The sequence below is a fragment of the Lissotriton helveticus genome, chromosome 4_1 (assembly GCF_964261635.1).
Source record: "Lissotriton helveticus chromosome 4_1, aLisHel1.1, whole genome shotgun sequence".
Taxonomy (NCBI): domain Eukaryota; kingdom Metazoa; phylum Chordata; class Amphibia; order Caudata; family Salamandridae; genus Lissotriton; species Lissotriton helveticus.
The window spans coordinates 2,112,500,821-2,112,522,615 of record NC_136063.1 but is presented as its reverse complement, the minus strand read 5'-3'; the positions used below and the strand labels follow the sequence as shown (position 1 = coordinate 2,112,522,615).

The 21,795-nt window shown below is 42.6% G+C and overlaps 1 protein-coding gene across 1 annotated transcript in view; it reads left to right on the top strand.

Moving 5' to 3' along the window:
• The window catches only part of AMMECR1 (AMMECR nuclear protein 1), a 601,030-nt gene that overhangs the window by 416,928 nt on the left and 162,307 nt on the right, over nt 1-21,795 (top strand). The window contains exon 4 of the mRNA XM_078688798.1: nt 12,597-12,687. Coding sequence (XP_078544924.1) covers nt 12,597-12,687 — 91 coding nt within the window. The remainder of the gene's footprint in view (nt 1-12,596; nt 12,688-21,795) is intronic.

Genomic DNA, 21,795 nt, shown 5'->3' with positions numbered 1-21,795 from the left:
TAGCAGGAGATGTAAGGTGAAGGATGTTGCAGTGGTTATAATCTGTTGGTCAGTCCTGGACTAAAACACTAGTTTGTAGAGTGAGCCAATTTACAAGTCCAATTCAGGCACTCCAGATGACCAGAATTTAAAATCCGACTATCGAAGCTGGAGTATGGGCCTGGTTGTATGCAACAGTCTCCTTAATGGCTTCCAGCACTCACAGCTGTTTTGAATACTTCCAATGATTTTGTTTTTCATGATTTTATTAGGTGTAAAATATTGTAAACTGCCCTTAGTCTGAGCACCCGCTTGTGCAAGTGAAAATTGCTGAATAATGCACATCTTGTGTCATGGTAATGAAGTTTAGAGCTGGCTATAAAGATGGTGATGAAAGAGGAGTTACTGTGTAGAGTATTCATGCATCCCAAATAATACATAGAGGTTTGCAGTCTAGACTAGGATTGGATCATCAAATACCATAGACATTAGCATGAGGCAGGCGCTATCTCTGATCTGTGCCTGTTAATGGGCCTACAGCAGCTGGCAACTGACTGTGCGTGTATTTAACACCGGGCTGGAGTTGTAAGCAGAGGAGACAGCTGGCTGGTATGTGTTCAGGTGAATGATACTGAAAATGAAGTAGAATTGTCAGAATAAAACATGTACTAGCTGGTGTGAAGGAATATTTTCAATTCTGTTAAGGACACAGACACGTATCATGCATTCTAACTTTACTATGTTTTCGGCGCCTATGCCCAAAAATTAAGAAGTAAATGTGTTTTAACACTTGATGCAAATCAGTCTGCACAATAATAATCAGCAATATTACATTATACTTCATGACACAACCATAAGTCAATCCTGGTAGAAGAATACGATAATGTCTAACCACATACACTTAAAAACAGTACCTGGGCTCGCTGGTGAATACATTAATCAATCGATATATTCAAATGTTACAACCATAAAAGATGCATAACGACAAAAGATGAGACTTCAAAATACATAATATTACATTAACCTAAAAAAATCCTAATTATAGTGGACAAAACCGCAAGCATAACACCACATTGCATAAACAGAATGATGTACATGTCATTTAAGAGGTATATTTCCTCAGTCGTAGTGAATATTTTGAAAAGGGGTTCATAGTTGAATAAGTTGAAACCTCCTGCAACTTCTGTGAAAATAGCATGTTTGGTATAAAAGCCCTAAAACCCTTTCTCCCTAAAAGTGGACTTAGCCACATAGATCTAGGCTGCTTGTAAAATTCACAAAAAGAACAAAGTGTAGCTACCCTGAGATGCAGAGCAGTCCAAGGGTCTGGTGGCAACATTTTGACCATCTTGGGGGGGGGGAGAAAGAGCTAAAAATGAATGAGGTTTAAATGAAAACCGGTCAAAATTGTGTCCCGAGTTGATAATTAGAAAGTGAACTGGCTGCATGCTCTTTATAGTTGGAAGTGGAGAATAGGCCACTGCAAATCTGCGTTGTCTGGTCCGCACTCAGGCGCGCCTCTCAAGCATCTGAATACATAATTGGTAACTATCTTTTTTGGGAACAAATATCAATGAATCAGGATCACAAAAATATTCAAGTGTCTCCTTATTTCTACAGAAAGCCAGTATAAGCCAGCTATGGGATACGTTGACAATCAGGGGACATACAATCTGGTATCACCCAACGATTGAAAGTCACTGGTTGAGTGCAAACCGTATGCCACAATAATAGCTAGTGAGTTGTAATGAAATCTAACAGGTAATTAATTCCAGCTTCTTTGTGCACTGTAAAATTGTAACAGCTTGATGGAAAAGCAAAGAGCCTCTGAAGGAAGCAATTTTCCACAATTCATACATCTCTGTAATACCCCAAATACCAGCACCAGATGTAGCCACAGAGACACTTTTAGTTTTGTACAGGAGACCTACTACTTTCATGGGCTTCTTCCCCAACTTACTGTCGAATCTAGAAATGGTTTCATAGAGCTTTCAAATACCCTTCATAGTTGCTCTATGTTGGACCCATGAGCCCTGAGAATCAAAGTGAACACCCAGGTATTTGTGCTTGCCTTCTCTGAGGCCACATCTATATTAAAAGAACACTTCTTTGCTGATCTAAGGGCACAAGGCATAATGGTTTTCCTTTGCACAGCCAGCTCATTTGTGTAACTGGGGAATTCATCAAGAATTATTTGCAGTCCCACTGCAGTTCTCAATTATAGGACCCAATTCTCTGCATAGAGTAAGTCTGGGACAAATCTTTTTTGATTTTTGGTAGATCAAATCCCTTTTTGAGCAGATGGTGTGGTATTAAAGATCATTAACGTAAAGATTGAATGAAAAAAGGGCCAGCACACAATCTAGTCCTACTACTGTGCCTAAAATCTTACTGATGCAATTGCCGTCCTGCCCATATGACTAGCCGAGGCATTGTCAGAAAAGATCATTAAGAAATAGATAATTGCCTCGTCAATCCCTTGTCTCCTCTTGATAGTTCATAATTTGCAATGTGATCTGTAAATGCTAGATGCAAAGTTTCCTTCTTGTCCTTCGTAAATTACCCTATTAGGAGATTACAGTTATGTGCTTGAACAATTCTACCCTTCATCTTGCCGAAACCTTACTGAATATTGGTAAGTATGTTATCTTTGGCCCAGCCTTCAATTTAGCAAGGATGATGCATCTCACAGCCTTATCCAAGGAATTTGGTAGTGAAATGAGGCAGTGGCATTTCAGATCTTCCCTACATGCGCTGCTTGGGAGACCTTTAGCCGTCATGCAGCTCTTTTTCAAGCACTGCACTCGTGCTTGTGGCGGCATACACCTTGCGGGAGTGCGCAGCGGCGCGCCAAAAGCATGAGTGCAGTGCTTGAAAAAGTGAAGCTTGCTCTCCCGCACTCGCCTACTGCTGCAGCCTGCACACCTTTTTTTTTTTTTAACTTTCAGTGCGAGGTGCATGCGTGCGCTTGTTTAAATTGCAAAGTAAGTACTTCTTTTCACCAGCTCATTTCCATTAACCTCTGCTTTTCACTGTCACACTCCTTCAGTTGGACCTAAACACTGTCAAAATACAAGAGAATTGTTTAAACCTGCTGGTTTTAACTAAACTTTCTTGGGGAAAACGCCAAACTGGTTGGTTGACATTTGTACCTACGCAGTTTAAGAAACTTCCATGTACTATACTTCGAAGTCGCGTACCATAAGGGGGATACGTTTACACATAACGTATCTCCTGCAAAAGGCCAGATTCTGTGGTTTGTGCTTCTGAGTGTGCTATATCTACTGCGTTTTTTTGTCGCTTCCGAATAAACCTTCAGAAAGTTAGGTGACGCCGCACTTTCTTCTGGCGCTGGCGGTTTGCTCTCAGCGTGTCTTCTCGTAAGAAGACGGTCACACCTTCTCAGATTAGAAGGGGAAGCGCACGGTCAAATGAGAACGGCGCACGTGCGATGACGTACTCTTTCCAGATTGCTGGGGCTGGGTTTTAAACGGAAGACAGCGCGCAAGCTGTCCGCTTGTGCGAGCACTGGCATTTCTGGTTTGCCACATGCATCCAAACAACCCTACATCTTCACTGATAACTGCCCCACTTCCTGTCCATTAGTTCTTTCATTCTCATCTTGTCCACCAGTAACACCACCTGCTGTCTCTCACCCTCATAGTTAAGTCATTTCCTGTCTCTACCCAACTTCCTTGCCCCTCCCAACTTTCCCTCTCCCATGCAGGTTGTAACTGCACGTGGCGCTGTGACAGTGTGACACCTCCAGCCTGCTTTCTTTTCAATACAACTTTCCATGCTGGAATCGTCTGTGCTTGCCCAGGATAATGTGCTGCATGTCTAACCACTTAAAAGATCCCAAAGGAAAGACCTATTGGCTATGCCAATGCTTGTTAAAAATAGGTACTAAAACAAATTCAGAGCAGGATGGAGGCTGTTTTTTAAGTACAGAATTAAGAACCAACAATAAGATAGGTGCAAAAAAATCAATATTGGCTACTAATAAATAGGTCGATGGGATACCATCTGATCCTGGGTCCTTGCCTTGCTGGTTCCAGCGCCGCTTATACCTCAGTGTCGAAGCCTAAAGTATGTTCTTTTAGTAGAGGCTTCTGAGGCCCCTCTGACATAACATCTGCGCATTGCGAGTGAGGAATGGACTCAAAATGGTTAACCCGACACTCTTGTGCAATAGTAACCGCTAATAAAGAGGCAGCAGGATTCTATAAGAAAGGCAAAATAAGCACCATCCAAAAGGCCACCAAGTCCCTTATATTACTTGCCTCTATGAGAGAGTCCCAGGCCTTTGATTGAATCTTCTGTTTCCTCCTCTCTACTGCCCTTCTGTAATTGATTTGTGCTCTTGAATCGCCTGCTGACCTCTCAGAACAGAGGCCAGTGAGGTTCTAAGAGTTGTATTAGCATGTGAACAGCTTGATCAAACCACCCCTTCTGTTTGTTACAGGGATGACTTGAATTTTTAAGTCAAGAGATTTCTAATAGAATTGGAGATCATGACTGAAAACAGACAAGACTTTCCCTGGGTCCAAGTCCGCTTCTAGACAAATCTTAGTCTCCTGAATTAGTGACAAGCAAATTTTGTTAAGTGTTTCAGCATCTCTTGACTGTGCACTCCATTACTTTGAACAGCTGGCTAAATATTACCAAGCATATAAGGAGTATGGCTGTGAGGTGTCAATCTAAAATTGTCATTGGATTGTGGTCACTAAGACAATTTAGAAGTACAATAAAACCAAACACTGTAGGGCAGAGGTTGCTAGATACCAGAATAAAATTAATAAAGCTATAACTGCCTCCTTGCAAATGTAGGCACAGAAGGGTCATATTCCTTATCAGGATAAGTCATGGGCAAACAAATAGTTACTTTATGTAATCATGTTATTTAATGCTAAACCCTACTGCGAATGAGTGAAGTGTGCATAATCATCCCCCCATGATCAGTCAAACCACAGATTGTTGGATGTCATATTTCATTAATGTATATCAAACTTTCTGATCCACGCTGAGAATTTGGGCCACAGTAGACTAAAGTTGCTTCACGGTGGTAGTACATTTAAAGGTGAAAATGTTATGTTATTGTAATAGTTCATCACTAACAAGTTGGACCCTCCATTTAAGGCCTACCAAATAAGTTGGGAATGGGGGAATTTAAGTCTGTCTATTCAACTTTACCCCTAGAAAAGTACTGGAAACAAAGTTTGCAAGGCCCACCCTTGCTTATAGTGGCTGAAGAAGGTAGCGCCTTAGTGTGAAAGGACATATGTACTATAACTCAGATTTCTGGGAGTTAAATAATGCAAAATTTGCTAATAAAAGAATGCAAGTCGAAGTTGAATGTTTTGGAAGGAACTTCTTCCGTGCCCCAGGGCAGTAACTGCAGACAATTAGCGGTCACCATAATGGAACCTGTTTCCGGGTCAGTCTCTACATTCATCATCCAGTGTGGCAAGCCTGAACCCCAGATGCCAAAAATACAGCTGCTTCACATCCTCACCATGATCTTTCAAATGACCCTTCACATGCCTACACTGATGCTTCTCCTGCAACACAGCACCCGTAGAATTCTACGCCACTTCCACTCAGAAAATCACTAACCACCCAGAACTGCTCCAAAGCATCCTGATCAATGTCTGCTCCCTCTCCAAACACTCCATGGAAATCTGGGACACCATCGCCTCCCACTCCCTGGATGTCACCTTCATCATGGAGACTTGGCTCAATCCTTCCTCGAACTCAGACATCGCCAACACCACCTCCAACGGCTACAAGATGATACACCGAGACTGCAACGACAAACACAACAGGAGCATCATCCGAGACTGCAACGACAAACACGACAGGGGCATCATCGTCAAGTAAATCCTCCGAGACTCAATCATCAATGCCCTCTTATGGAACACCTCAATTTCCAACTACAAACCAACGTCAAGACAATGAAGAGCGGTACCCTCGCCTACAGACCCCCGGGACCCCGTCTACCCTTCTGCAACACCACATCCAACCTTATCACCCACATGCCATTGATTTCCTCCACTAAGTCCTTCTTGACGACCTCAATTGCCACATCAATTCACGGAAAACTCCTAAAAAGAAATTAAGATAGTTAGCTCCTTTAGTAAGCCAGCAGCACTTGGAAGTGAGATACCACCGTCACCGTGTGCAAAACGTTCGGACTTCTTTGAGGTAAAAATCTGGAAGGTATAAGATGCCTTCACGATTAGAATGGAAACTATAGAATCTGAAGCTGAGGATATCCATGGGGGGTGGGAGGGGGGGGGAGGGAGTTTCCTTGTCAGAATTTCCCTCCATCTCACTTGAGGAATTCTTGGCAGAGATTCTGAAATGCAAATCGGGGTCCCCAGAAGATCCCTACCCCTTAAACTGTGGGGAGCACTCACCCGCATTCTTTATCCCACCCTGAACCACCCATGGAACAGCTTACTTATCACCAGAATCTTCCTGGAGTCGTGGAACCATGCTATGCTTCTACCACTCTTGAAGAAGCCCAATGCTTATCCGGGCGAACTTAAACATCTACCACCCGATCTCTCTTCTTCCTGCACCTATTAAGCTGCCCGAAAAATTGGTCCAACAACAACTTACCAATTTCATTGACAGTAGCGACATTCTTCATGAAACGCAGTTCGGATTCCGAGCGGGCTTCAGCACAGAGACCTCTTTGCTGGAGGTAGCAAAGTCTATAAGAATGACGGTGGACAGTGGAGCCTCAGCCATGCTAGTGCTGTTGGACTTGTCTGCCGCCTTCGGTACGGTGGACCACCCAATCCTACTGGCCAGACCTTTACTCTTCAACGTTTATCTGGCTCCACTTTTCTCGCTCATTGCGAAATGGAGAATAAAACTATTTCCTATGCAGATGCCACCCGGATGGTATTCTCCTTCAAGGACCAACCTGCTAACTCCTTTGCCAGATTTAGGGGATGGCTGAGGGACATATCCAGATGGATGAATAACAATACATTAAAGCTTAACACAGAGAAAAAAGAGGTACTGTTTATTGGCATGGCACCCCCACCGGCAGCTAGGCTGTGGTGGCAGGAGGAAATGGGTCTCCCCTACTGCCCTTCAACTGCGGCGAAAAACCTGGGTGTAAAATGGAAATCCGACCGGACTTTCTCAACCCAAGTATGCTCTATTGCATACTCTTGCTTTGGCATAATGAGAAGTCTGAAAAAATTACTACACTTATTACCAGAGAGTTGCTCAAAAACTGTTGTCCATGCAACAGTGACTTCGAGGTTGGACAATGCAAAAAGTCTCTACTTGGGGCTGCCTGCATATCTGATTAAGAGATTGCAGATGGCGCAAAATGCGGGTGCGAGATTAATCAGAAGAGTACCTTTTAGACAACACATCTCTCCGCATATCAAACAGCTCCACTGGTTGCCGGTAGCAAAACGGATAGAAATCAAGGCCCTGACGGTAGTTTTCAGGGCCTTGAGAGGTCTTTGTCCCAGCTACATTAGGAAACGTATTCACCCCTAACTACAAAAACGCTCTTTAAGATTGAACTCCCAGAATCTGCTGTGCGTACTTAAATTTGCGAAGACCCCCATTGGAGGTAGAACTTTAAAGGTGGTGATGCCCAGATTATGGACCTCCCTTCCTGATAGACTTTGCCTAATCCAATCTGAATTGGAGTTCAGGAAAGCACTAAAGACTTGGCTATTCAGCCAATGCTGAACTCCTCACATCCTATCTCTTGCATGCGCCAGGACACCTCTGTTTGAGGTAGCTGTTGCGCTTTATAAAATGTACTATTATTATTAACGACCCCAACAATGCCAATTCTACCACCCTCCTGGACAACCTCAATATCTGCCTCATCCAACTGGTTACTAAACTCATGCACAAAGCCAGACACACTTGACGTCATCTTCACCTCTAGCGATAATCTAATTCACCCACGTGGCAGAACTCACCTGGTCCGACCACACCATTGTCCACTTCACTATCTCTGACTCCCAGCTTCCATAGCCCGGGGGGCGACGGAGAATGCAAATCTGCAAGTATGCATTCTTCAGATCCAGACTCACCATCCTGTTCTCCTGAGTTTAAAATATCTCTCAGAAGATGGATCCCTTCCATCTTGAAGTGATGAAAGATCAGCCACTCGTTGAAGTTCCCGAGATTTATAATAGGATGATGACCTTTGTTTTCCACAAGTAAAATATATCTCTGAAGCCCCTGTGGATGCTCCACTGAAGCAAAAATAGGGTCTTTAATTCCAAAGCTCTTTCCTACTGGTCTATCAGGTTTGAGTCCCCCTCTGAGGAAATGATTATCCTTGTTCACCACCACTGCCTGTGCAGTCCATAAAATTCCATATCCCTTGATTGTTTGAGGTACCCCATCTTTACTGATAAGACCCATCAATTTCTGGGCCAACAAAGCTAATTTCATCTCATAGCTTACTTTGGAAGCAGGTATCAAACTTACCACTGCTGGTTGAATTGCTGGCTCCTCTGAAGGAACCTCTGGCCCCACCACCTTTACCGGCCCCTTGATCTGCAAACAGATTCTGATCCAGCCACTAGCCTCTCTGCGATTTGTACACTCTGAGGGCCTTGACCTGGGAAGCAGCCAGCAGAGTGCCCTCTGCCTCTCCTGTCCTCTACAAAAACATTTTGCCCAAAATTCTTGATAGAGTCTTTCATCTTGTTGAGGGATGCAAAAGTAAAAGGAAACTTATTTACCCAAATCTGACAAGGTTCTCCAAACAGGCCCCTTTGAGTTACTGTTTCATTTTTAAGGTAGGCAGGTAGGTAGCTCAATTTCTCATCCACTTTGATCATGACCTGCACCTCTCCATAGAGGGGCATGGTTGGTTTTGCGCAAGAAATTAATGACTTTCAATCTAACTCTCTGGTCTCTGGCGATATTAGGTTGTCTTACTTCTTGGCCTATTCTGCCAGGTCCAGGACTGTGGTCAGGGGCCCGCAACCTCCAACAGCTTGTCCTGGCAGGCACCCAGGACCTTTAAATGTTCTTCTTCGGGCCCTTGACCAATTTTGCTAAAAACAAAATGGCCATACAGCTTTCAATATCGATGGTTCTGCTTCCTTGACCCTCGAATGTCTCCTAACTTCTTTGTCTAGGGTCCATCAGACAGCTGATTATATATTGTGCCACCTTTTCAGCAGGGTTCCACTCACTGTTGTGGAGAGCAGCGATCTTCATGATTCAGCATACCTGCAAGCATTTTACCTTGCCAGACCCTGCCACCTCAGCTTTATGTGGCTTAACCTTGGGGCAAGAGCACCAAGATCTGCCTTCATCCTAATGCCCCTCGGAATCACAAGGGACATCCACTTCATCAGACCCATCATCAGTAATGGGAACGGAGTCCAGGTCTGGCCAGGTAGTGGGCGATATAGAATTGCTGGAGTGTACTGATTGCAAGTCGCCGGGATCATGTAACGGTTTAGTCGATTTGGACCATGCCATGAAGGCTTGCCTAACCCCATCAGATGCATCAAGCTGCAGAAACAGCTCCCATTTTCTTTTGGCCTTGGCAGGATTCTCACCTTGAGGCCTATGGAGTTCCTTGTACTCCTAAGGTCAAACCCAGTCTTCCCTTTTTAGAGAGGGGTTCACTGAGGCTGGATACCAATTTAAGTAATTGCTTTCTCATAGGCTCTAGTACTGTGCTCACCGTCCTTTGTACGGAGGCATCCAGAACCTCAAAAAATGATCCGATTGGATGGATTTTTCCCTCGATCAGGAAATCATGGTCACCACACTGTATGATGTCTGTGGAATCACTAGATTGACAAAGTTGAACTGTCTAATGTGAATACCAGTGAGGTTTCTGTAGTCCAAGTGATTTAGACTTTCCAAATCTCAAGAAGGGATATAAGTAGCCAACAGTGCTAAATGACACCCAGTCACCAGCACTCAAAGTTTACAACAATTTCAGGTGCACTTCACCTGAAAGTGTAAAGCCTGTGCTGTGCCCACACGAAACTGTCACTAGCAGTAAAATGAAAATCTGACACAAGGTTAATGATACAGGCTTGGACTGCCACTCCTCCTATAAGCTCAGCAATCCTTGCTCCGATGGGCTTCACAAGACCACTAATAGAAGGAAAACGGCGCGATGAGACAAAGAGCCTGAGGAATGCCAGAGCACTTGGAAGCTCTCTGGTACCCTCTACCAGTTGGAATGTACTGCGCCACACCGGGCTCTTTCGCTGCCAGATTGATTTGAGGGATCAAACCTCAAATTAAGCCACAATCCGCTAATGCATCACACGCCTTAACCAAAACATCGTCCCCTTTTAATGCCTCACTAAAATAATGAAATAATAATCACATTTAATGTGATGTCTCTGAGAAACGATGATGGGAAGAGTGAACATAGAGATGTCTTGCATTTATGGCACTATTTTGGGTTGGTCTTAGGACTACTGCTTTCCTTACGCTTCTTAAGCCCTAGTCACAGATCTGGGTTGAATCTATCATTGTTCTTTAGCTCACTTCGCCACCTCAGTTCAGACCCAGCTAAATGCAAAACAGTCTCAACCATGTGCCCCATGGGAACAGTCCAACCCGAACTGCCAGGCCAGGTCGTCCCTGAACCGGAAACCAGCATCCTGGGACCGGTTTCAGGGTAACACCCCTCTTCAGCCAGGCTAACTGGAATCCAGTGGCAAAGTGAGCAAGGGACCCACGTCTGGGCATACCCTGCCAACTCTGGGCAGATAAAGCAAACACAAGAAGATGATGGATGGAGAGCTGAAACGTTTCAGATACTCACCCCAACTCTTCTGTTTTTGGACCAAAGACTCAAATCTGTGCAGTACATCTTTGCGCCAAGCTGAACCTACCAGTGCTATTTGAAAAAGGTTCTCACTTAGTTACTAGGTCTAAAGCTGGTTCATGTAATGTTATATCTTTTACAATTGCACTTCCTGTGATGCCGCTGTCAGTGTATCTTCCTTGAACGGTCGACCCCCTTGTATCTGTCTGAAACCACTCTGCTGAATGGCTGCCTCTCTACTTAGTCATCGTAGGTTCTCCATACTCTGTCCCGAAGCTAGTTAATGTGCTTCCTAAGACTCCATGAAGCAACTGGTTAGCAAAATACCTACAATGAAGTTTGATATTGCTGATGGTTCAAGAACCCTAAAAACTAATCTAAACACTTAATTATAATTAAGGCTCCTGGTTTTATTGTATTTATTTTTTGGCCATTTCCGGCTGTATTTATCCATATTTATTTTATGCTAATTTTATCTATATTTATCCATATTTATTTTGGGTTTTGTGGAAAAATTAAGCTGAAATTAGCATATTTCCACATTTATTTAACCGATAAATATGCACTCCAGATTGAATGTCTGCCAGGGTTCAGTGCTGTGAACACCTGCAGAAGAATAATCAGTGCACTTATATGAAAAAATGCAAATTTCAGTATCAACCTTGTCCATATCTACTGCTGTTAAAGCATCTTCACTAAAATTACTTTCTTTTTAACCACTTATCTACCAATCCACATATCTATTGGCCTGGCAGTCATGGCAGACAGTATTTAGAATTACTCAAAAAGCAACCCAATTTCCGTTTTCCACATTTAAAAATAAATACAGACAAGAAAATTAAGGTTTTCTGTCTCTATTTATCTGTAAAAATAGAAAACAGTGAGCCTTAATTAGAATATACTCTTGTTCCACTTACATACTGGTTTATAATAAAATCACAAAATAAAGCATTGATTTGAAACCGACCTCGTAGCGAATAATAAGTTTAACATAATAGCGGTTTCTTCCAGTATATACTTAAGAGTAAGTGAAATCTTTTTTTTTTTTTTAATTTAGTGATTAGTTTTTAAAAATAATTGCATTCTGAAAAAACTCCCTTATAGCATCTTTTGAAATACTATGCATGATATTTTCTGAAGTAAATTACACTTAAGTTTTACCTGTTTACAGTAAGATGGTATTACTGCTGCTTTAAAGTTATCCGTACCCTCTTCACCAACTGAATGGGAAGTAGTTTTCTTTGCGTTTTTGCAAATCATACTGTATTTTTGCAGCACTGCAAGTGGTGAATATTTCTCACTGTGAAGGGGCAATATCACAGGTGTGCTAAGTACAGACCAAGTAATCATTTTGAAAATAATACACCTAAACAACTTTCGGTTTACTTGAAACTTTAGTTTCTTGCGTTTTAGGAGATGCAATACTGCTATAGAAAGTAACACAAATTGTGGGTTATTGGCACATGGGAAGAATTTTTACTTTGAGAATTGTTAAAATAACCAGATTTCATTTTAAAGACGCTTGGTCTCAATAAAAGCTGTTCTGTTATGGACACTCGCTGGTCAAAAATGGGTCCAAGGAAAAGTTGGTCTTGTGCTTCGCTACTTGGCCTAAGTTCATTTGTACAAAAGAACAAACATGTTTTATCATGTTACAAGGCACATTGCCAAGAGGATGACCAACTTATAAATTAAATGAAGCAATCTATTTGATAGTGATTAAAATATGTGGATATTCACATGCGGGATGTCATCTTTGCATACTACCAAACCTTTTTAAAAGTGTACTAACCATGCTGCCAATTTCTTTCAGGTGGGTGTACATGGCATTAGAATAGAATTCATCAATGAAAAAGGATCCAAACGCACCGCCACCTACTTACCGGAGGTTGCAAAGGAGCAAGGTCATTGTTGAGCTTTTATTTCATAAGATCTGGTTAAAGATTTAAGCATTCATATAGACCAATATGTGACCTTGCACTGATGTCAGATGGTGGATCAATATTTTATTGTAAGGAATTTATTACATAATGACTTCTTTTATGTTTTCAGTACCTTATTGTTAGTACATGTATTTTCATATATCTCTACTAAAAGAAGACATTGCTAGTAAATAGTAAAGTTATATAATGCATACTTCATAAACCTGGCAGCATGGTAATAGTATTTCACTCTAAGTATTCCCTTTTATGCTTGCATTTATTTTATATGGACTTTACAGAAGTCGATACCTTTTATAAGTAAGTTTCACTTGAATTGTTCTTTCATGGGTTTTTTACCAGGGATATTAACTTTTTTCTGTGCAGAAGTGTATGTTTTGGAGCTTGCAAAAGTAGTTTGTAATGTGACATCCTAAATACATGTGAATTGATATTAAATTAAACAAGCTACTTTTCTTTAGCTGCAATCTGCAGAACCTTAAATATGTAGATCGTCCTTTGAATGTATCCCACCTTATGAGATTTGGTAATGACAAGTAACGCTTCTCATGTGAAGTATTATCCTCTTTTCTTAATCTTGTACGCTCCTTAGTTCCACCTTTATAGTCTTCACCAGACCATTCTAATGTCTACAGCCTTCAGAGCTTTCCACTAAAGCTGCCACTAATTATCTCAGAACAGAGAACCTACTTATATTTCCAAAGGCCTTGGGACTCATTCTTTCATGCGTAACTTGCTTAAAATGCAAGTATTCCTGTTCGCCACTGTTCCCTAACTTCACAAAGTTGGGAAAGATAGGGAAAGATTTTTCAGGCAGCCTCTGCCCAAACAAGCATAATTTGTGACCAACATTTATATAGTATTTTGTAAATGTCATTAAATCTTTAGATTTTGCTAGTATTTCTTTAAACAATTCGAATGTATAGGCCCTGAACCCATCATAAAGTAGTTTACCAATCTGCGTAATATTCCTGCTTAAACTATATTCTTACCTTTTGGATGCGAAAAAGCCATCGTTCATACCTAATGAGAACTGGGAGGTGAACATATATAGTAGTCAGAAAGCACTGTATTGGTTGCAGCATCCTAGTTGGTATGAAAGCAGATGTCTGTTAAGAGGCATTGGATTAACAGTGCAGTTGACAGGTTCAGCCCGTTGAATTGCTATAATGGGTTTCAAATGGTAGAATGAATGTAAGATTATATTATGCGGGAGCTTCCCACCTACACAAAGTAGAGACTGGAATTTCGCTAACTCTTAAAATGGCCGTGGAATAGTTACAGTATCATGTATCTGGCAGAATGACGCGATCAAGAAACACCAGTAGATATTGCATAATCATATGAAATGGCCACACTTAAAGATTCAATCCATCTCCTGGAGGTATTGCCGCCATATTTTTCAAAAGCATCAGCAAAATGTTTTCAAGACATAGATTGAAGTGTTTCTTAACTGTAAAATGGTAAATACATTTTCTCCACACTTTCCGATTAACCCCTTCCGCGCTCATGACGAGCTCAGCTCGTCATGAGGGACGACGCTCGTACGCTCATGACGAGGTCAGCTCGTCATGTAACACGTTTTGAAAAAAACGCAGCGTGCAGCGGGAAAACCGCTAGCGCGCATGCGGTTAATGAAAGGGCAAAGTTAAGAAGTGCGATTCACCCTCAACATAAAGACTGCAAACAAATTTAGAAAATAAACACGTGATGCTGGCCCTGCAGCACATTTTTTCATAACTTTTACATTGGGAACTGGATGTGCTTAATCTTTCTCCAGTAGTTTATTTTGCGCTCAGGATTATTAGTTAAGTGAAAAAATAAAAACTGGTACTGGAATCAATACCACTCTTTATCGCGTGTCGGTGGCATCTTGGGGGGAAAAAGCTGGTTTTTAATCCCTATCTGGGCAACTGGCTAATCAAAGCTTTCTTTTGGAAAATGGACCAATTGTCAATACCATCTTAGTGCTTAAGATACATTGTAACAATCCTCACCTTTCCCGTCATTCACTTTCTTGAACCATTCTGAATACAGCTGAATAAAGTGTTAATGCAAAACGTGTCCAAATAGATTTTTCAAGCATTATCCAGCAAGCGAGATGCCCCTCTACTGTATTTTATGGTTTCATTCAATTTTTATTTTCCTTTATTTTGTTTTTATACATGTCAAGCCGTGGCCAAAGTTGAATCACTATATAGCATACATACAGATGAAAGAAACATATTTTCAAGAAGATCATTATGCATCCATAAGGGCACAGAATAGACGGGGCAAACTGAAGCCCTAATCGTTTATGTAAAGCATTTAAAGGTTTTCAACTGGATCCTAAAAACTAATAGGGAGCCTGATGGAAAGGGAGAGAAAATTACAGAGTCTTGGAGAGGTGAGTTAAGGCTTGGTCAGATGTGCAAGAATTATTGACAATTTGGAAAATTGAGGTGAGCGCGAGGTTTTACTCTAATAGTAGATGACTCTCTGGAGTTTTGAATTTTCCACAGGGGAGACTTGCTGGGGAGTAATAATGCCTTGAACAAGAGACATGATCAGTAGATATGATCCAGGATTGATCATAGTGAGGAAGAACCCCGGGGTAGATTGGTTCTTACAGTGTGTTGACAATGTTGATGCAGCCACATTAAGCAGAACATTACGGCAAAGGAATGAATAACGCATTATTTGATATTGCATTTAGAAGACTCCCATGATAAAAGAATTGGAAGTATTTATTTCTCGCCTTTGCCTGAAAGCTCACTTTTAACCACATTCCTCCCTTCTCCCAAACAGCTTTGTGTGATTTAACATTTTAAATTACAGATGAACCTGAAGTTCCTAAAAAAATCAGATTTTTGTTTCACTGTAGTTTCTTTAAAGCAGCAGTATGCCACATATTCCCTTCCTCTTTATCAGCGTCACTTTATCAGGGTTAATAATGGTAGCATCAAAACTCGAGCATGTGTTGGTATGCAGCATTTTGCTCAAGTATTCCCACTGTGTAGCTGTAGTGTTTCCAGCCAAAATGGCTCTTTAAACCTGACTTTTTCCTCTGAACAATTGATCTCTTTTGAAAAATGTCTGCAGGATACTGAGTGGCACTGAGAACATGTGGTTTGAATCATCAAAGATAAGTGGGAGATCCACTGCAAGCTTGCTTGTTCAGTTTGTGCCTGTATCTTTAAATGCAATGAAGCCACTTAAAAAACTACAGGAGTTAGTTCAAATTGTGTATAATGGCAAATCTGCACATTCTGAACTAAACAAAAAATGTAGTAATTCAGTGGAGTAAGATGAATGTCAAAGGAAATATGCCCTAGAAGTCTTCCAGAAAATGTGCAAAGTAAGTGTTTTCTTTTTTGGTTACATTAAGGTATTTATAAGTATCTAGCGGGCAGCCACCTGTCTGAGCCATATTGTGGATAATGTCAATACTTAAATGTTTGCTTTGAACCAATCCATTACTTACCATTGGTTGGCTATCAATCTTTTGTATTATAATTAAATGAATTACCTTTCTCTCCTTTCATTTGTCCCTCCCTAGATGTACAACTTTTTCACAATTTCTTCAAAATTGAATGATTTGGATCTTTCATGGCTCCAAACCGGGCAACTTTTTCCTTTTTCTTTCAGCACTGTTAGCGTGTGAATTGTTGCTGTTCCCTTGTCTGCCACTTTGTCCTTCCATTGCTTATTTTGTCATCTCCTTTTGCTTATTTTGTCATCTCCTTTTGCTATCACATGGCTCGTTTTTTTGGGTTAAAACCCCCACCTGTCACTTATGTTGTTTCTCCCAATGCTTCCCACTTTCTGCTTGGCGTTTATGTAACGTGCTCCACTGTTGTGCGCCCCTCCCTGTTGCTTTTTTAAATTCCTTTTTCCGACCGCTGCAATTTGTAGCCAAGCATGTCCTTTTTCATTTTTTCTTCTTAATAGTGTCACAGGGCCTGTTCAACTACAGATCCAAGCTGAGTGCCTGACATCTTGGAACAGTATATTCAAACTAAAACAAAATGCCCTCCACGTCATCTATCATGACTTTTTGCCAATGCTGAATATTGACAAAAAGATTGGGAAAGTAGGGTGTCACAGACCTTCCCGCTCCACCGTCGGAACCAGACAGGACTGCCCTCTCTCCCATTTGCTATTCACATTAGTTCCCAAGCCACTGCCGTCTTGGATCAGAGGTGACCCGATGATTTGGGGTCTCTGATGGTCGGCAGACTGGGAGGACAGAATATCCTTGTATGCTAATGATATTCTTCTCTAAGTGGCTTCACCTCAATCCTCCATTTCCAGAATTAACAATATTTTTGGCACTTTTTTGAGATATTCTGGATATACGATAAACTGGTCCAAGTCGGTAGCCTGCGTGTTGAGGTACTGCACCGCGAATGCCCAGGGAGTGCGAGGCACAGGTGTCCATGGATAGATTCCAATATTTGGGAAACTTTGTCACAGCCAACTAATACCTATTTGCGATTAAAAACCTGCACCCCGCATTAAATCTACTGAAAAGTGACGTGCAACTCTGGTGGGCCCTTCTGCACTCCATGCTGGGCAGAGCGGCCCTTTTTAAAATGCCACGTTTCCTATGTCTTACAAAATACTCCCTTCCTGGTTCCAGATAGCTATTTCTGTGCCATACAGAGTGAGATCAGAACCAGACTATGGGATGGGGATTCCCCTAGAACTGCTCTGAAAAAACTGGGATGATTCTACGGTGGAATCGCCCTCCCGGACATTCAGATGTACTATCTGGCAGCGCAACTGACCGTTATCAACCAATGGGCTCATCAACCATCGACGGACCCGGCCTATCGTATGGACAGACTGACACTACACCCACGGAGACATCTGTGTGCGCTCTACTCTGCACCAAGACAAAACTTCCTAGTGGGACCGACTGCACTAACAGTCCAAAACTGGCTCACTGCATGAGTTGAGATGGAAAAATAAGATCACATTAGTGACACCTTTGTGGGACTCCGATCTCCTGGGGGACAAAAGGAAGAGGCTTGGATTTGACAAATGGGACCTGATGGGACTCTTGAGGGTGGGAGATGTATACCCTGCAGTGGGAATAATACAATTTATAGACCTACAAAAAGCATATCATTTGGCACCCCGAGGTGTTCCGGTACCTACAACTTTGCCACGCCCGCTGTGAGGTAATACCCAGTGGTGAAATTCTGCCAGAATCTTCGCCCCAAGAGAACAGACTATTTGAGGAACATATAACCCAAAAAGTGATCTCGCTAACATAGAAAGTTAGTGAACAATACCGCTGATATGATAACTGTGAGACGGACATATCAGACATCCATGAAGACGACTAACCTGAAGCCCTATCTTCCCCTAGAGAGGTAGTCATTAGATCCCGCTTCCGGCCAAATTTAGCTCAAAATATCACACAGAGCCTATATTTTGTGCACCACACTGGTCAAGATGTACAGGCGATTAAGCCCACTCTGTCGTATAGGATGTGGCCAAGAGGAAACTTATTTTCTCATAATATGGGCTTGCCCCGAAATCCTAGTCCTTCTGGGCCATAACAATACAACATTTAAGTAGACTGTTGTGGGCGAAGTGATGCCTGCCCAATGTATGGGATGCAACAAACCTGGGGAGAGGAGAACGGATTGGAGTAGCCCTGGCGGCAAAAAAATATTACGCACATTTGGGGTGTTGAAGCAGCTCCATCCCTGGGCGATTGGATGAAAGGTATGGATTGGTGCATGGTGGCCGAAAAAACTATTTATCAAAACAGGGGTTGTCCCCAAAAGTGTGAGAGGGTTTGGAAAAAATTTAAGAATATAGAGGCTTTGTGTGCTCTGCTCCCAGGGTCCAAATTAGTCAAATGTTAAAATATGGAAATAAATAATGTGGAGCGCCGGGCGGGGGGGGGGGTACATAATGTTTTAAAGGGAATATGGAAGAGATTGTACAACGTGATGGTCTGTTGCGCACAAAAGTAAGACAATTGAGTGGTGATATGTTTAACAATAAAGAGGTTTTAAAAAAAAAACAGCCTGTGCATTGAAAAACTATTTTGAGACATTTCAATTATGGTAATGCCAAAAAATTTGAGGACTGATCCAGTTTCAGACCCGGGCCCTGAATTTGAGAAAAATACAGAAATTTCCAACATTCTTCAGAAAAAGGCAATTGAAGGTCGGCCTTATTTTACAGAAAGTACTTGCAAATCAAGAGAAACAAATTGTTTATGGTTGCAGTACTCTTTGCTGTGTTTGACAGCAAGGGGAGCTTGCTGTGCGCATGGGATTCAGGAAAGTGGGCTACTGAAACAAAGATTTGTTCAGTTGACGTGGTTGGAATTTTAAGATCCTTTGCTTTCTTTTAATGCTATCTCTTCTAACTAAGGTTGGCATTATAGTTGCTATCTCAGCCATTTTAACATGTCTGTAATGTATAAGGGCAACATTACTTTTCAGTTCGTAGAATTTAGTATAAATGCCTAATTTATAACAGCAGGATTTAGCTATAACATGTAAGTGAAGTGTTTCAGTAGATTATATAATCTTTAATTTATATTTAATTATTATCTAAACTAAGTTAAAAGCAAATCTTCAGCAGTAGTGGATGTATGAGAGAATGAAAAATTTCCTAGCTAGCTTCTTTCCTAGCTAGCTTCTTTGTGGAGAAGTGTGGCTCACTGGTTAGAGGAGGCAGACCCTGAAGCAGAGGTCAGACCGGGACCAGGGTTCAATTCCCTACGCGGCAGGGTCCTGAGCTCAAAATGTCCACGGACTCGATAATTCTCGCTTCAGTGCCTACTCAAATCAGAGGCTCACACTCTGCAACTCTGGGCAATAGCTTGCTCAATCTCCACTACGGCCCCCCGCAGCGGGATGCCTGGCTTTCACCTTGGGGGTGCCCAGTAGGGGCTATCTCACAGGGAAAAACCAGGACGGGTTCCCAAAGCAAGCGCCTTGAGACCCTTTGGGGTGATTAGTGCGCTATATAAGAAGCCAACATTACATTACGTAACAGAAAGTTTCAATTCTATTAAGGACTCTGAGGCGAGGATTATGCCTTCTTTCTTCACTTTATTGGCACATAGCAGCAGGAAACATTACAAGACTACATTTCCCATAATTCAAAGTGAAAGGGTATTCGAAACAAAACATTGTTTTCAACCAATCAGAACAGGTAACAATGTCCAATCACTGTCGTCCAGCCTCTCTATAGCCTCATTTTAGTGTCCTTTCCTCCTCTTTTGAAGCGAGAAGACAGCCCAAACATCCCCTTCAGTTGTCCTGTTTATTGGAATCCGAACCTGGAAAGATCAGAGAGGGTATTACTGGAGGAACAACACCATCACCCTCCAAGGAAAAGTGAGGAGAAGTCTGACATAAGAACATAAACCATCAGTACAGTGGTAATTCAACGTAAATGGATACTTACTACTGAACGGGGAGGGGACTCCTCCAGGAGCAATGGGCGGGATAATTCTTGCCTCCGAGTCCTTAATAGAATTGAAACTTTCCATTACGATAGTTGGGAAATTTTTCATTATGTCAGGACTGGAGGCGAGGATTATGCTTGTTAAAGGCTTGCCCACAACCAACTGAGCCATGTTAATTATTGACTTGAAGTAGAACCTCTTAAAAGTGGAGTCAGACGACCAATCAGCCGCATTGAGTATATCTTCCAGGCGGGCACCCAAGCCAAACGGATTGGAATTCATAGCACCTCTTGCAGAGTGGGCTCCAAACTGAGTCAGACTAATGCCTGCTTCCTCCATCACCCACCTAACCCATCTAGCAATGGTAGGAGACGACACTGCCTTGAAAGGTTTCCGCAGTGCAATCAAGAGTTGTCTTTCCCCCGGAGGCCGAAATTCTCCTCATAAACCTTAAGACAGCGAACCATGCAGAGCTTGGGAGAATTCGGGAATTCTGGGTAGGATATGACCCTAGTATGGCACTTAGTGCGCCTGAGGGAGGGTGAAAGTAACCCCATTAGGAGTAAACACACGACCTGAGATATCCAGGGCCCGAACATCTAAAACCCTCCTACAGGATACCAGGCACAAGAGCATTGCTAATTTTGCAGACCATTCTTTTCTGGAAAGAAATTGATTAGGTTGTCATGATAGAAAAAGGTTCAGAACCAGGTTAACATCCCATAACGTGGAATAGCGCGGTTCTGGTGGCAGGGAAAGCCGAATGCCTCGCAAGATTCTACAGACTGTTGGGTGCTCCCCTACCGGAGAGTCATTGACTGGAACATGACCAGAGGAAATAGCTGATCTAAAGGTATTAATTGACCGATCGGCCAGACCGTTCGAGGCCAAATGGGCCAAAAAACTCACCACATGGACCACATCTGCGACCAAGGGATTGACACCCCGTCGCATACACCAACGGGACCATCTGCCCCAAGCCGATCTGTACCTCTTGACGGTACTGTCCGCCCAAGCCTTGGAGATGAGGATTTTAGCCTCTCGCGAAAGGCCTGGTGTTTGCCATCTGCCCCTGGAAATCCTCCATGCCATGAGACAACGAGCTCGTCGTTACTAAAGTGGGTGAGGAGCTCCGTTCGGAACTGTCAGAAGAGCCGGAAACTGGGGGAGTATGATTGGAAAATCCCAAGAAAATTCCAGAAGAACCAGAAACCAAACTTGAGACCTCCAGAGCGGAGTGACTAGGACCATATCTGCGGCCTGCCTGCGGACTTGAGCCGATGTCTGCGTGATCATCGCGAAAGGGGGGGAACACATACCCCCGTTCCACGCCCCAGTCCTGGAGAAAGGCGTCCGTGGCTACCGCCAGAGGGTCCGGCCTCCAACTGCAAAATCTCGCGAGTTGGTGGTCTAGCCTGGAGGCAAACGGGTCCATTGTGAACAGAGCCCAATGGTCGTGGAGGGATGAAAAGACCTCCTGATTCAGTTTCCACAGGCTGGTGTCCCTGAAGTGACGGGAATGGAAGTCTGCTGTCACATTGTCCCGACCAGGAAGATACTCTGCTGTCACCGAGACTTGACTGTCCAGGCAATACTGCCCAAAACTTGCTGCAAGATCTGAGAGAGCTTTCGACCTGGTGCCCCCCAGG